Source organism: Balaenoptera musculus, chromosome 1 (assembly GCF_009873245.2).
Source record: "Balaenoptera musculus isolate JJ_BM4_2016_0621 chromosome 1, mBalMus1.pri.v3, whole genome shotgun sequence".
NCBI lineage: Eukaryota > Metazoa > Chordata > Mammalia > Artiodactyla > Balaenopteridae > Balaenoptera > Balaenoptera musculus.
Genome location: NC_045785.1, coordinates 124,713,568 through 124,728,578, shown reverse-complemented (window position 1 = coordinate 124,728,578; position 15,011 = coordinate 124,713,568). Strand labels below are relative to the sequence as shown.

The window sequence follows — 15,011 nt, the reverse complement described above, 5'->3', positions numbered from 1 at the left end:
CTGGCATTCCGTGCTTATACTCGGGGTTAAAAGATGTCGGGCTGAGAACTTAGAGCAGGCATCTAGCCTTGCAGAAATCTAAATAACTCTGACCCTTCAACCTATTATTTTGGTGTTTTGAAATCACTTTCTGCATATTTGTGTGCTCCTGGAAGGCTGGTTTGGAGAACAAATACAGGGGTTTGCTAGTGGTGGGTGGGGTAGGAAGAGAGAAGTGAAGTGCTAAGAGATGTGGGATAAATTTGCTCCTTTTTTCAAGTGAATGTTTCTGAGGAGTGTGAAGCCATTTGCTTCTATAATCTATCTGCTAAGTTGTTCCTTCTCTAGGGAGTTTCTTCCATTTGTGTGTTCCTTACGTTTTTTTAGAATTCCACCTTAAAACAAACTGAATGTACTTACGGCCAATATCTCCACGCTGAAAAGTTTTGCTTAAACGATGACACACTGCAGTTGGAGCCTGCTCACCCACATCTGGAAGCCACATGTCAGCAGCAGCTCTATAAAACCAGCAGCCCAGCAGACACAGGGTGACATTTTTTGCCAGAAACCCAGACAGCATGGATCTTGCTCTTCTGTGGGTGCTTCTGCCACTGGTCACCGTGGCCTGGGGACAGTATGACAACTACGCGTACTCATATCAGCAGTACCATGACTATAGTGATGATGGGTGGGTGAATCTGAACCGGCAGGGCTTCAGCTACCAGTGTCCCCATGGGGAGGTGGTGGTGGCCGTGAAGAGCATCTTCAACAAGAAGGAAGGTTCTGACAGACAGTGGAACTACGCCTGCATGCCCACGCCTCAGAGCCTCGGGGAGCCTACAGAATGCTGGTGGGAGGAGATCAACAGGGCTGGAATGGAATGGTAAGAGCCAGCAGGCTGCACACGGCCGGTATTATCGCAGCATATCCCTCTCACTGGGGGATGCTTGACGCTCAGGGAACAGCACTTACTGGAGACTGGGCAAGTTCTACAAGGAACCTTTCCATTGCATGCTCTGGGTGGGGCAGGGCCACTGCTGAGCAGACTGCATTACAGGGCAAAAACCCAGAATGGGGGGTGTCCTTGGCAGATGGACTCCTCTGTGGTTCTGTTCCTTCCAGAAGCAGCCCTACTCTCAGTTTGGTCCAGGACTAATATGGGTCTGCGAAACGTTTACCAGTTCGCCGAAAGTTAAGTACAGAAATTGAAAGTATTTACGGAACTTTATAGCAATTTAACATTGCTGTGACATCCAAGTGACATTTTAGTTTGGTAGTAATTTATTTTGACTGTTTTACAAAAGTATTGGTACCCAATAGTTTGGGGAAAATAAACAATGGGACGTTCACCACAGACAGTTTGAGAAATATTGATTTAGAGCAAACGAATGGGGAGAGGGGTCAAAGAAGCTTAGGCAAAGAGAAGTGAAATTAAATAGCTCTCTCCTGCCCCGATTAAATGTGCTCTCTCAGTTTTGAGTACCAAGGTCCTTCTCTCTGTCTGAATTTAAAATGGGTTTCATTGTTGGGAAATAGTTTACTAAAGTCTTTTGGGGAGAAGGACTGTTCTCTTCTGACTGGGCTCTGCCACGGTTAAGGACATGGAAATGGTCTGAGCCTGTGTCTTCACTGTGCCGTGTGACTGTCTCACCCTAGTACTTGGTCAGAGCCCATCCTAGGAGCTATGGTCTGTGAGGCCAGTTAATCACAGCAGCCAGGATGAAAGCAGGACCACTGGGTGGGTCGGGGGAATGGGTGGAAACAGACCCTGTGGAAGGTCAGCCTGGGGAAGAGGAAGCCCAACTGGCAGCCTGCTGTTATGGTAACTGTAGAGAGAAGATTCTATGAGGACTCCCAGCACGCATGTGGTATAATGGGGGTTAGGGGTGGTCAAGCACAAGACTCTGAGGGTCACTCCAGCAGCACACAGAACAATGATGGGAGATCAAGAGGAAAAGACTGATGGGTGGAGGGGACCCCTCAGTAATAAAAACAGCGGCCATTGATTGAGTGCTTACCCTGAGCAAGCACCATGCTGGGTGATTTATATGGATTATCTCATTTAATGCTCAAAACAAATCTCGAAGTCATTTTATAGGTAGACAGAACGCAGTCTAGAGATCAGGGGTTTCCTCAGCTGGGAAGTGGTAGAGCAAGGATTTGGATCCAGTGAGTCTCAGCTCCAAGTGTATGTGCTTAGCCATGGTGATGGGTGAGACAGACTTGAGAGTCTGCTCCCTCTGCCCAGTGTGGGCTCAGTCAGCACAGCCGGGGCCACAGGACTGGACTCAGGGCAGTTCTTCATCCTGGGGAGGGAGGGCTCTGCAAATCACAGCAGTAGCCAGCCCTGGAGGGATTGGACCAGCTTGATTACTACCATGACTGAGGAGGGGCTCAGCCAGCCTGTGGAAGGGATGGGGAGAGGGTCACACAGGCAGCTTCAGGTCGGGGGCCCCATTATTGGGTCTTTCCCATCCCCCCCACTGCCTCTAGTGAGCAGATTTAATTATCCAAAACCCCTTCTGACAGATGGCTGGCTCAGAATCCAGCCTCACCTCAATGACTGACAGTCTCCAGTGGTTCCCAGTAGCCAGGCCAGTTGCCTGGCACAGAGCATGGGGATGACCAAATTACAACTGTCTGTCTAATCCTCCAACTTAGGGGGCTATTATATGGGTGGGGCCCCTCTCTAATGTTCCCCTTGTAGAGCCACAGCAAAACACACTCAGATGATTTCTTAAATCCCAAAGGAAGAACCCTGGGCTCTGAATCAGGAAGCCTGGATTTAGATCCTGGTTCTAAAGACAACTTGCCGGGTGACCTTGAACCACGGGTTCAGCTCTCTAGGCTCCCACCGCATTTGGAAAGTGAGCGGTCAGACTGCATGATCTCGCAAGGCTCCATGGCTCCAATTCTCTTTCCTCTGCTTGGCTCTGAAAAGACAGTTGGATTTTTCTTTCATTCTGTTGATTCTTGTGTTTACCCCTGCTAGGGAGAGAAGGCAAGTTATGTTTAGTTTCAAACTTGCCAGCGTGTGACTGGTTTGTCATTAACTCCCAAACTATTTGAAGAAAAGCATGAGAGGGAGTAGAAATTATATGATTTTGTTTGACCAATGTGAGTCGAATGAGAAGCTGACCGGCACGATCTCTCTTCCACCTTCCCTTCTTCTACATTTTTGAGTATGCAGAGTCAAATTATATTTGTTTTCTTTCTCCCTTTCCACCCTCTGTTTTCTCATCTCCTCCTCCATTAATCACAGAGTAAAAAATGTACAAACATGAAAAACAGTAGGACTCAGCTGCCCCAGAACTGATCCCAATTATCCCAGAGGCATTTTTGTTGGATGATTATTGCTTTGAGTTTAGACTCCAGTCTCTGAAAAATCTGGAAGGAAAGAAATTGCTCATAAACAGGGGAGCAGTTATATCTTCCCGTTGGCTGCAGGGTCTTAATCTGTTCCGGAGGAAGAGTTGACAGTTTCGTGCAATTTGGCTGCCTTGTATAACTACATTAGCTTGCAGGCTTATTTTAAAAGGGGACAAGGAATCTTGAACACAGATGTGACAACAGTACATAGGGTCTGCTAAAGACACTTGCTAATTGGAGCGCAGTCTTTAAAAAGTGCTTCTGTCATGGCTGAGTGACTTGTAACACTGCTGTTTTGTTAGGGTTTCTCTGTTGAAAAATCACTTCTTCAGTTGGCAGATTCTGAAGTGTGCATGCTGGTCCCTCACTAACAACTGCTTGGAAGCGTTACCTGGGTTCCATGAGTGACATTTTGCCATCTCAGAGCATGCCTCAGTTGTTCTTGGGGAGTCTTCTCAAACCTGGGTTGACCCAGGCTGTAGAACATGTGGGTCCTGTGTGGAACAAAATGAAACTGGAATTTTTTTAGTGAGGCTGAGCTGGAGTGTGGTGGAAGGGGCTCTGGTCTTAGAATCAGGAAACTTTGATTTGCAGCTCCTGTTTCTATCATCTCGGAGCTCTGTGGTCTTGGGCATTCAGTTTCTCATTCTGGAAAAAAAGAAAAGAGTGTGACACCCACCTCACAAGCTGTCAGAGGGTGTTACCATGATGCTTACAGGAGAAAGTGTAGGAGAACTCTAGAACAAATCGAAATCTAAAACAAATTCCTGGCACATCATGGACAGTCAATAAAGATTTTGTGAATCTGAAATTTGATGAGGCTAATTTGAGGCAAACCAGCTTTACATGGATTCTGAATTCAGAAGAAGAGCATTCAGTATATTGGCATCTGCTTTTTCCCCAGGGCTTCAAAGAATTCCCAAGAAGATATTTCAAAATGGCAGCTTGTTTTAGAGCTAATTATTTGAATTTATGAATTTACCAAAGATACATCACATGATAGAGAAGAGGAAACCATGTTGCTTCCACAACATTCCAAAATCATGAGCTACTCCAAATTTTGGCAGTTTTATCCTTGGCTAAGGTACAAGCCCACATAAGAGCATATAATTCAGCCTGTTAGTCTGAAGTAGCCGTAGATAAAGGTACTGCCTCAACAATATCCAAAGAAGTTGCAATAGCATACTCAGCACAGTATTTGCCATTGTCATCTTTTAAATAAGAACTACTAGTGAACCATGAATAGTCAACATTACCCAAAGAATTTCCTACAGATCATTTACAAGGAGTCAGTAGGTGATCCATCAGTGTTAAGCAGTCAAGAGGAACTTCATCAGTGACAGAGGGGAGAAGAGTAGTAGAATTAAGATTATTACAACAGAAAAGAGTGATGTGAGGAACAGCTAACAAAAGGACTTCTTATGAAGTGAGGAAGCTGAGAAATGTTGAGTGTGATGAGAATTTTCAGGAGAGCTTCTACTGAAATGGTTAAATGGTCCTGGACAAACCTCCACTCTCAGTCCTTAGGTTTTCTCAAAAGTAAAATAAGAGCATTACAGGGACTAGTTAAGGGACAGTGAGGCCTTGAGCCTTGTAATCTTCTAATATGGTTTTTATGCCTTGAAGGGCTTCTTTACTTACAGGATGTTGATTAATTCTGCGAAGAGGTTTTAAGAGATCTATTTGAATCTTGATGGGAGGTGGGCTGTGAATTTTGCCAATAAGGAGGGTGGTAGTTGATTCAATAGGGGCAGATGATCAGTGTTTCCAGAATAAACTCTAGTACCATCAAAAACAAAGCAAATAAAAGATGTCAAAGAGTCATTTAATTCACCTGGTTGGCTGCTTTGATAACTACTGTCAATTCTAGAATTGCTTTCTCCTTTTGGGAGAAAGAAAGTTCTATATACTTCTCTAAGAAATCTTGACCTAATAAATGGATGGGCAGAGAAACTAAGGAGAAAGGGGTATGTGTCTTTCAAAGGGCCTAAACAAAAGGGAATACGTTCAAGGACAGAAACCTCTTGAGGTTTGTTAGAGATCCCTACTATTTGAATTATTTTAGTACTACAAGACAAGGGGTGATTGATAGTAGAGGGGTTGAGTACCAGGAGTGTGGCTCCAGTGTCAGTGAGGTCTGGAAGAGATTTATCCCCCATCTGGAGAAACGTTCTTCAAGTCAGTTAAGAGGGAGGATTGTGAAGAGCTCCTATAGTTCCCAGAAGCTTAGTCACTGAGAACTGGGAAGATGTTGGAAAGGCTGATTAGACAGCTGAAGGCACCTAAAGCACTTAAATTTGTAGCAAATTCTTTTCCAATGTCCTGGCTTTTTGCAATAATAGCAGAAACTTGGGGTGGGGGTGAGGGTCATTTAGGGGCCTTCACTTGCTGGAGTTGAAGGTTAAGAATTTTGTCAGTCTTCCTTTTAGGTGACTCATTTAAAGTATGAGAGAGCTGGTTTATCAGATTAACTGAATCTGGAGTGGACAAATTTTCCTGTTCTGTCCTGGTCCTTTTTACCAGAAGGGAGATGTTCTGGGTCAGCCTATTACTAAACATAGAGTTACAAGCTACATGGGTGGAATCAACATCTGAAGAAAGACCAGAATTTGCTTTAAAAATAATATGAAATCGATTGTAATAGTCATAAACATGTTCATCAGATTTTTGTGTGCAAGCCTGAATTTTGTTCCAATCAACAGTCTTTGGAAAAGCCCTAGGAATTGCTCAATGAAGTCACTTATTGATTGTCTGAGCCTGATCATATTATAAGTTAGTGGGCTGGTCTCATGGTTGTACTTCTAGAGACCTTTCGGGCTTTCCTCTACTAACAGTTTTCATTCAATGCTGCACCTGGTCTTCACCGACAAGCATATGAACAAGCTGATGTAAGTCTTAGAAACCAGGTTGATAAATCTGAATGACTATATTAATTCAGCAAATCTGTGAGGATCTCCAGTTACTTTGGGAGAATCTCTGACCGTGACTCGCAGTTCAGCGTTAGTCCAGGAAATATAAGAAATTAAGGGTTTAGCCTCTGGATCCCCAAAAGGCTTAATTTTAAAGGGATAGGTTCTGATAGGTTCAGAGGAAAAGGGAGTGGGGAGAGTTTCAGAGAAAAGGGGAAGTCTGGCAAGAGAATTAGTATTGGGGAACTGGGGATGTAAGGGAGGTGTAGGCAGGCAAAAAGAAGGGAAGGGGGGAGGCTGGCACTGGAGGTGGGGCCCGAGCAGGAGGAGCTGAAGGAGTGAGACAAGACGGTGCTGGAGATGGAGCCTGAGACAGAGAAGCCAAGGAAGAAGAGCCTGAGGCTTCGGGAGCCATGTTATCTTTCTTTAATTGTTTACGTTAGTTCATCTTAAAATCTTATTTTGCAAAGATGCAATTTTAGGCTGCTGATAATGTTTGGAAGCCTAAAGATACCAATCAAAATAGGCATTCCATTTCGTTTTGGAAATTTTAGAGCTATGGTTGTCCAATTTGGTTTTAAGAAAAGTACGTTTAGGGATTTCAAAAGTTCCTCATAATGGTCATTGATATTCTAAATTGCTTTCGGTTAGGTCAATCCAGTTTGGTTAGACATGCACATGAAGAAGGACCTTGGTTTTCAAACATAAAATGGGCCAGGATCCCTGTAGGAAAGGGGTACCCTCAAAATATTTAGATAACTGGGATCCTATTTCTCAGAGCTTTTTCTCTAGAGTAAAATAATTCTTTTCAAACAACTTAAGCAGCTCAAATAGCTCAAACAGCCTGCAGGCCTAATACCAGCCAGTTCTAAGGGAACAGTCTAGTCTTGGAAGAGCCAGGCAGGAAGCTGCCCAGCACAGTTCCAATAGAACAGCCCCTATTCCTGAACGAATGGGCTGATGGCTAGCCAGTTCAAGCTGGATCAGTCTGATTTCAAAAATCAGGCCAAAGTGCCAAATGAGTAGTCGCATACAGAACAAGGTCTTAACCAAAAAAGATGAAACCTTAAAACAGATCCCAAATAAAACCTGGAGAGCTTCAAAACGCAAAGAGGGTGAAGCTCCGATCCAGGAGAAAGACTTGCCCTCAAACCCCGGGGTCAGTTAGAAAAGCAGTGAGCAACAATGAGCTCAATGTGGTACCACACCTGTTTGCTTACAAGCCTCAGAGTAATCAGGGGTCTTCACTGGACGCCCATATGGAACAACAAAATGTTGACCTAAAGCAAATAGACGGCCAGTTATAACTCCAGAAAAAAATGGGTTTATTTGGATGAGCAAAGAATTGCAATTTGGGGTCCACAGCTATAGTGAGGCATGCACAAGTCCCCAGCAAAATGGAGAGGAGAAAACTCTTTTATAGAGGGGAAAAGGAAGTTGGGGGGGCCTATAGTAAACAAAGTTTATGGCTGGCTGTTCATTGGTTGCATTATGACAATCTCTCATTGGCTGAGCTCTTGCCAGGCAAGAAGAGGAAATCTTTCTTCTTCTCTTGGGCTCTGCTATCTTTGAAGGGTATGAAAGCACCCCTTTCTGGTCTCCTGACTCTAATTGAGGTTTCTGCTTATCAATTTTTTACAGAAGGAACTCAGTTTTCCATAATCTGATTCTAACTGAGACCGAGGTTCTGTCTAGTATGGAGCAATCCGTCCTGATTCATTATTCTGATCATTCAGTACACACAGTGCTCACCTCTTCAGAGAAGTTTTCCCAGACCACCTCCTCTAAACCAACGTCTCTCACACTCTACTCCCCAAACTGCGTTATGTTTCCTGCAGTGCTCTTGTCATTACATGATTTGTATTTATAGTTTGTCCCCTTCAGATTATAAACTTCATGAATGTAGGGACTTTGTCTCATTCACCACTGTATAGAATATTGCCCAGCACTAGAATAATGCTGGCACATAGTGGGCCCCACTAAATATGTAGCAAAAGACCAAATAAGACTAGTTCGTGCATCGAGCAGCCCATAGTGCCCTCAACAAAGAAGCCTGAGATCTTCCTGCAAGGGAAACTATTTTGCTTACATTTTTTAATTTAATTTTTTATTTTATATTGGAGTATAGTTGATTTACAATGTTGTGTTAGTCTCAGGTGTACAGCAAAGTGATTCAATTATACATATGCATATATCCATTCTTTTTCAAATTCTTTTCCTATATAGGTTATTACAGAATGTTGAGTAGAGTTCCTTGTGCTGTATAGTAGGTCCCTGTTGATTATTTTCTATATAGTAGTATGTATATGTTAATCCCATACTCTTAATTCATCCCTCCCCCTCAGTATATATATACAGTGGAATACTACTGAGTCATAAAAAAGAATGAAATAATGCCATTTGCAGCAACATGGATGGACCTAGAGATTATCATACTAAGTGAAATAAGTCAGACAGAGAAAGACAAATATCATATGATATCACTGATATGTGGAATCTAAAAAAATGATACAAATGAATTTATTTACAAACAGACAGACTCACAGACTTCAAAAACAAACTTATGCTTACATTTTTGATTTTCAATATTCCAGTGTCTATAATATGGAGCTCAACTTTATTGTACACATCTCATTTTGGCTTCTTGCATTCACCGCCATGCAGAATGGTCTTTTTTGACTTCCTGAAGTTCTCTAAACCATGCGCAGAGGATGGCTTACACACTTGTTACCTCAGGATAAATTCTTTATTAGGTTTTCATTATCCCCCAAATCTTAATGTCCCAATATGCTTTTAAAAATACAATAGTAAAACTCTTTATTGCAAAAGCCATATGGGCTAAATGCTACATGGTATCCTGGTTTGGATCCTGTAACAGAAAAAGTGCATTAATGGAAAACCTGGTAAAGCCTAAATGAAGTCTGGAGTTTAGTGGTGTACAATGTTAATTTCTTAGTGTTCATAAAGGCACCAGAATGATGAAATATAACTTTAGGGTAAGCTAGGTGAAGGGCATACATGAATCCTATGTATTATCTTTACAAATCTTCTGTATCTCAAAAAATATTTCAGAATTAAAAGATTAAAAAATAAGGATGCAGGCTGGTAGAGTACATATTGGGAGTTTAAAAGGCAGAGCTTGACAGAATCACAAAATCTCAAAACTGGGAGGGATCTCATGTAAAATCTAGAACAACCTCCCTACGTCATAGATTAGGAATTAAAGCCAAGAGTGAAGCAATTGAAAAAGCAATGAAACAGGTACATTAAGTATAAGTGCTATTATCTTAATCCTAATTGATATGGTGCTTTATAGCTTATAAAGTATTCCTCATTCATACATTCATTTGCCTATTCATTCACTACCAAATGTTTATTATCACAAACTTTGCCAGACTCCAAGATTATGAAGATAAATAACATACAGTCTATGCCCTTGTACTACTCATGGTCTAATCTTATTTGATCTTCACAATAATATTGCAAGGCAGCATTACTGTTTTCCCCATTTTATACATGAAGGATCATGGTTCAGAAGCATTAGGAGACTTGCCTGCTCATAGCTAGTGCAGAGGTGGAACCCAAGCCACAGTGCTGATGCCACAGTGCTGCCAGTGAATATTAAATGTTGGTGGTATTTTTGGTCTTGAATAAAGTTGTGGTGAGTTCTGGGCTAAAGAAGATATCACATCTATGTAAGATTGACTTCTGAGGGAAACAAGGTTGAGTGTGGGAGAATAGAGTTATAGCAGATCTAGGATTCTTGCCAACTTTCCATCTTGGTCACTGTCCTGAGATCTAGGAATCAATTGTCTGAGGGAACTTGGGCTTTGCAAAATGGCTCTTGGCTTTGTTCATAAGGATGGTAAACGTTCACTCCTCTCAGTAGGGGATTTGCTTCTGTCTGCATACTTGTCAGAGATAATATTCCTAATGAATAAGAGATTTCCACAGAGTTAGGATACTTTTCTCTCTCTCTCTCTCTCTCTCTCTCTCTCTCTGTGTGTGTGTGTGTGTGTGTGTGTGTGTGTGTATGTGTGAGTTTCTTCGAGGTATCTTGAAGTAATGGAAAGAATATGGACTTTGGAGACAAACAGAACAGTTCTCAAAATGCAGCCCCACTACTAACTTTAGGAAAGTCATGTCAACTTTCTAAGCCTCAGCTTCTACTTCTACAAAGACAATGCCCCAGAATTGTTGTGAGAATTAAATGAGATAATATATATGTATTATTGGCTGTGTGTCCTTTGGGGAATTACTTAACCTCTCTAAACCTGAGTTTCCTTATCCATCAAATGGTGGTGGTGGTGGGGAACTGATTATCCAAGCCCATTTCATGGGATTGTTTTGGTGATTAAAATAATTAATGCAAGTATAGTGCTTAACACAATGCCTGGCACATGGTAAGTCCTTTATAAGAGTTATTTATCCTTACTATTATGACTACTCTCTGGAAACTGAAACTCAAAGAGATAAATATCACACAGTTGGTCAATTATAATGCTGGAGTTGAAATATACAAATTGCTAGATTACAAAGACCACTGATAGGTACCATTTTGTTTTGGGAACATATAATTCAGTATACATATTAAGTGTACAATATGAGTGTCAAATATTTTTCACATTTCAGATAACACAGTGGTAGTATTAGATCTCTTGGTTAACAAATATTGTAAATAATTGACTTCAGGAGCTCCTGTGGTTAATTAAGCCTGAAATCCCTGCATGACCTGGAATTGTTCTCAGGCCAAAAGTGATCTCAGGACATAAATGCATCTCATAATATAACCTGGATCTTCTCAGAGGCCTTTGGGTTAGCCTCTACTGCTTGTATTTTTCTAAAACAGGGCAGGAGTTTGTGTTTTGGGAAGAATTTCTATTTCTCCCTTTTCCTGTCCTATGGCTTTCTATCCAGAGAAGCTGTTCAGCAGTTCATTTCTGATTCACCATCTTGAAACCTGCTAGATACTAGCAGAATTAAAACCCGACATGGAGAAGATAGCAGAACTCTTACCCAGATGTAGGCAGGAAGAGAGTAGACTGCATATAACTCAGCATTATTTAAAGAGACTGTTCATACAACCATCATTGTGGCAGGGGGACCAGTAATCGGTGGTACAGTGTTTACCTTCAAAACCCCTGCACTATCCCACCATGAGATGGTTCAGAGATAGTACATGTTAGGTGAAATGTGTGATGGTGACATCAACGTGTCATGAGGAAGAAAAATCAGTAAGAGTTAGAATTGTCAAGAAAGGAAGATTTCTTGGAGCAGGTGAGCTTGAAATTATGTTTTATTATGTACTTTCTAAGGCTAATCTCACTGCCCCACTGGAAGAGTTCAACCTTGATAATTCCTAATGTAGGCTCCAACAGAAAGTGTTTTGTGGAGACTAGGATGTAGCTGCTCTTTCCATTTAATTGCAAATATTTATGATAATAGTAATAATAACAACTACTACCTTTCCTGCCTTCCTGACTTTCTTTTTTTTTTAAATAACATCTTTATTGGAGGAGTATAATTGCTTTCCACTGTTGTGTTAGTTTCTGCTGTATAACAAAGTGAATCAGCTATATGTATACATATACCCCAAATCCCCTCCCTCTTGTATCTCCCTCCCACCCTTCCTATCCCACACCTCTAGGTGGTCACAAAGCACCGAGCTGATCTCCCTGTGCTATGCGGCTGCTTCCCACTAGCTAGCTATTTTACATTTGTTAGTGTATATATGTCCATGCCACTCTCTCACTTCATCCCAGCTTACCTTTGCCCCTCCCCGGGTCCTCAAGTCCATCCTCTACATCTGAATCTTTATTCCTGTCCTGCCTCTAGGTTCATTGGAACCAATTTTTTTAAGATTCCATATATATGTATGAGCATACAGTATTTCTTTTCTCTTTCTGACTTACTTCACTCTGTATGACAGACTCTAGGTCCATCCACCTCACTACAAATAACTCAATTTCAGTTCTTTTTATGGTTGAGTAATATTCCTTTGTATATATGTGCCACATCATCTTTATCTATTCATCTGTCAATGGACACTAAGGTTGCGTCTATGTCCTGGCTATTGTAAATAGTGCTAAAATGAACATTGTGCTACATGACTCTTTTTGAATTATGGTTTTCTCAGGTTATATGCCCACTAGTGGAATTGCTGGGCCAAAGAGTAGTTCTATTTTTAGTTTTTTAAGGAAACTCCATACTGTTCTCCATAGTGGCTGTACCAATTTACATTCCCACCAAGAGTGCAAGAGGGTTGCCTTTTCTCCACACCCTCTCCAGCATTTATTGCTTGTAGGTTTTTTGATCATGGCCATTCTGACCACTGTGAGGTGATACCTCATTGTAGTTCTGATTTGCATTTCTCTAATGATTAGTGATGTTGAACACTTTCAGTTCATGTGTTTGTTGGCTACCTGTATATCTTCTATAGAGAAATGTCTATTTAGGTCTTCTGCCCATTTTTGGATTGGGTTGTTTGTTTTTCTGATATTGAGCTGCATGAGCTGCTTGTAAATTTTGGAGATAGATCCTTTGTCAGTTGCTTCATTTGCAAATATTTTCTCCCATTCTGAGGGTTGCCTTTTCGTCTTGTTTATGGTTTCCTTTGCTGTGCAAAAGCTTTTAAGTTTCATTAGGTACCATTTGTTTATTTTTGTTTTTATTTCCATTTCTCCAGGAGGTGGGTCAAAAAGGATCTTGCTGTGATATATGTCATAGAGTGTTCTGCCTATGTTTCCCTCTAAGAGTTTTATAGTGTCTGGCCTTATATTTAGGACTTTAATCCATTTTGAGTTTACTTTTGTGTATGGTGTTAGGAAGTGTTCTAATTTTATTCTTTTATATGTAGCTGTCCAGTTTTCCCAGCACCACTTATTGAAGAGGATGTCATTTCTCCATTGTATATTCTTGCCTCCTTTATCAAAGATAAGGTGACCATATGTGGGTGGGTTTATCTCTGGGCTTTCTATCCTGTTCCATTGATCTATATTTCTGTTTTTGTGCCAGTACCATACTGTCTTGATTACTGTAGCTTTGTAGTATAGTCTGAGGTCAGGGAACCTGATTCCTCCAGCTGCATTTTTCTTTCTCAAGATTGCTTTGGCTATTCAGGGTCTTTGGTGTCTCCATACAAATTTTAAGATTTTTTGTTCTAGTTCTGTAAAAAATGCCATTGGTAATTTGATAGGGATTGCATTGAATCTATAGATTGCTTTGGGTAGTAGAGTCATTTTCACAATGTTTATTCTTCCAATCCATGAATATGGTATATCACTCCATCTGTTTGTATCATCTTTAATTTCTTCCATCAGTGTCTTATAGTTTTCTGCATACAGGTCTTTTGTCTCCTTAGGTAGGTTTATTCCTAGGTATTTTATTCTTTTTGTTGCGATGGTGAATGGGACTGTTTCCTTAATTTCTCTTTCACATTTTTCATCATTAGTGTATAGGAATGCAAGGGATTTCTGTGCATTAATTTTGTATCCTGCTACTTTACCAAATTCATTGATTAGCTCTGGTAGTTTTCTGGTAGCATCTTTAGGATTATCTATGTCTAGTATCATGTCACCTGCAAACAGTGACAGCTTTACTTCTTCTTTTCTGATTTGGATTCCTTTTATTTCTTTTTCTTCTCTGATTGCTGTGGCTAAAACTTCCAAAACCATGTTGAATAATAGTGGGGAGAGTGGGTAACTTTGTCTTGTTCCTGATCTTAGAGGAAATGGTTTCAGGTTTTCCCCATTGAGAATGATGTTGGCTGTGGGTTTGTCATATATGGCCTTTATCATGTTGAGGTAGGTTCCCTCTATGCCTACTATCTAGAGAGTTTTTATCATAAATGGGTGTTGAATTTTGTTGAAAGTTCTTTCCACATCTATTGAGATTATCATATGGTTTTTACCTTTCAGTTTGTTAATATGGTTTATCGCATTGTTTGATTTGCGTATATTGAAGGATCCTTGCATTCCTGGGATAAATCCCACTTGATCATGGTGTATGATCCTGTTAATGCGCTATTGGATTCTGTTTGCTAGTATTTTGGTGAGGATTATTGCATCTATATTCATCAGTGATATTGGCCTGTAGTTCTCTTTTATTGTGACAACTTTGTCTGGTTTTGGTATCAGGGTGATGGTGGCCTCATAGAATGGTTTTGGGAGTGTTCCTCCCTCTGCTATATTTTGGAAGAGTTTGAGAAGGATAGGTGTCAGCTCTTCTCTAAATGTCTGATAGAATCGCCTGTGAAGACAGCTGGTCCTGGGCTTTTGTTTGTTGGAAGATTTTTAATCACAATTTCAATTTCAGTACTTGTGATTGGTCTGTTTATATTTTCTAGCTCTTCCTGTTTCAGTCTCGGAAGATGCTTTTCTAAGAATTTGTCCATTTCTTCCAGGTTGTCCATTTTATTAGCATATAGTTGCATGTGCTAATCTCTCATGATCCTTTCTATTTCTGCAGTGTCAGTTGTTACTTCTCCTTTTTCATTTCTAATTCTGTTGATTTGAGTCTTCTCCCTCTTTTTTGTGATGAGTCTGGCTAATGGTTTATCAATTTTGTTTATCTTCTCAAAGAACAAGTTTTTAGTTTTATTGATCTTTGCTATTGCTTCCTTCATTTTGTTTTCATTTATTTCTGATCTGATCTTTATGATTTCTTTACTTCAGCTAACTTTGGGGGTTTTTTTGTTCTTCTTTCTCTAATTGCTTTAGGTGAAAGGTTACGTTGTTTATTTGAGATTTTTATTGT

At 40.7% G+C, this 15,011-nt stretch overlaps 1 protein-coding gene across 1 annotated transcript in view; it reads left to right on the top strand.

Moving 5' to 3' along the window:
* The first annotated feature begins 459 nt into the window (after positions 1–459).
* The window catches only part of DPT (dermatopontin), a 41,678-nt gene continuing 27,126 nt past the window's right edge, over positions 460–15,011 (top strand). The window contains exon 1 of the mRNA XM_036868776.1: positions 460–862. Coding sequence (XP_036724671.1) covers positions 558–862 — 305 coding nt within the window. The 5' untranslated portion in view covers positions 460–557. The remainder of the gene's footprint in view (positions 863–15,011) is intronic.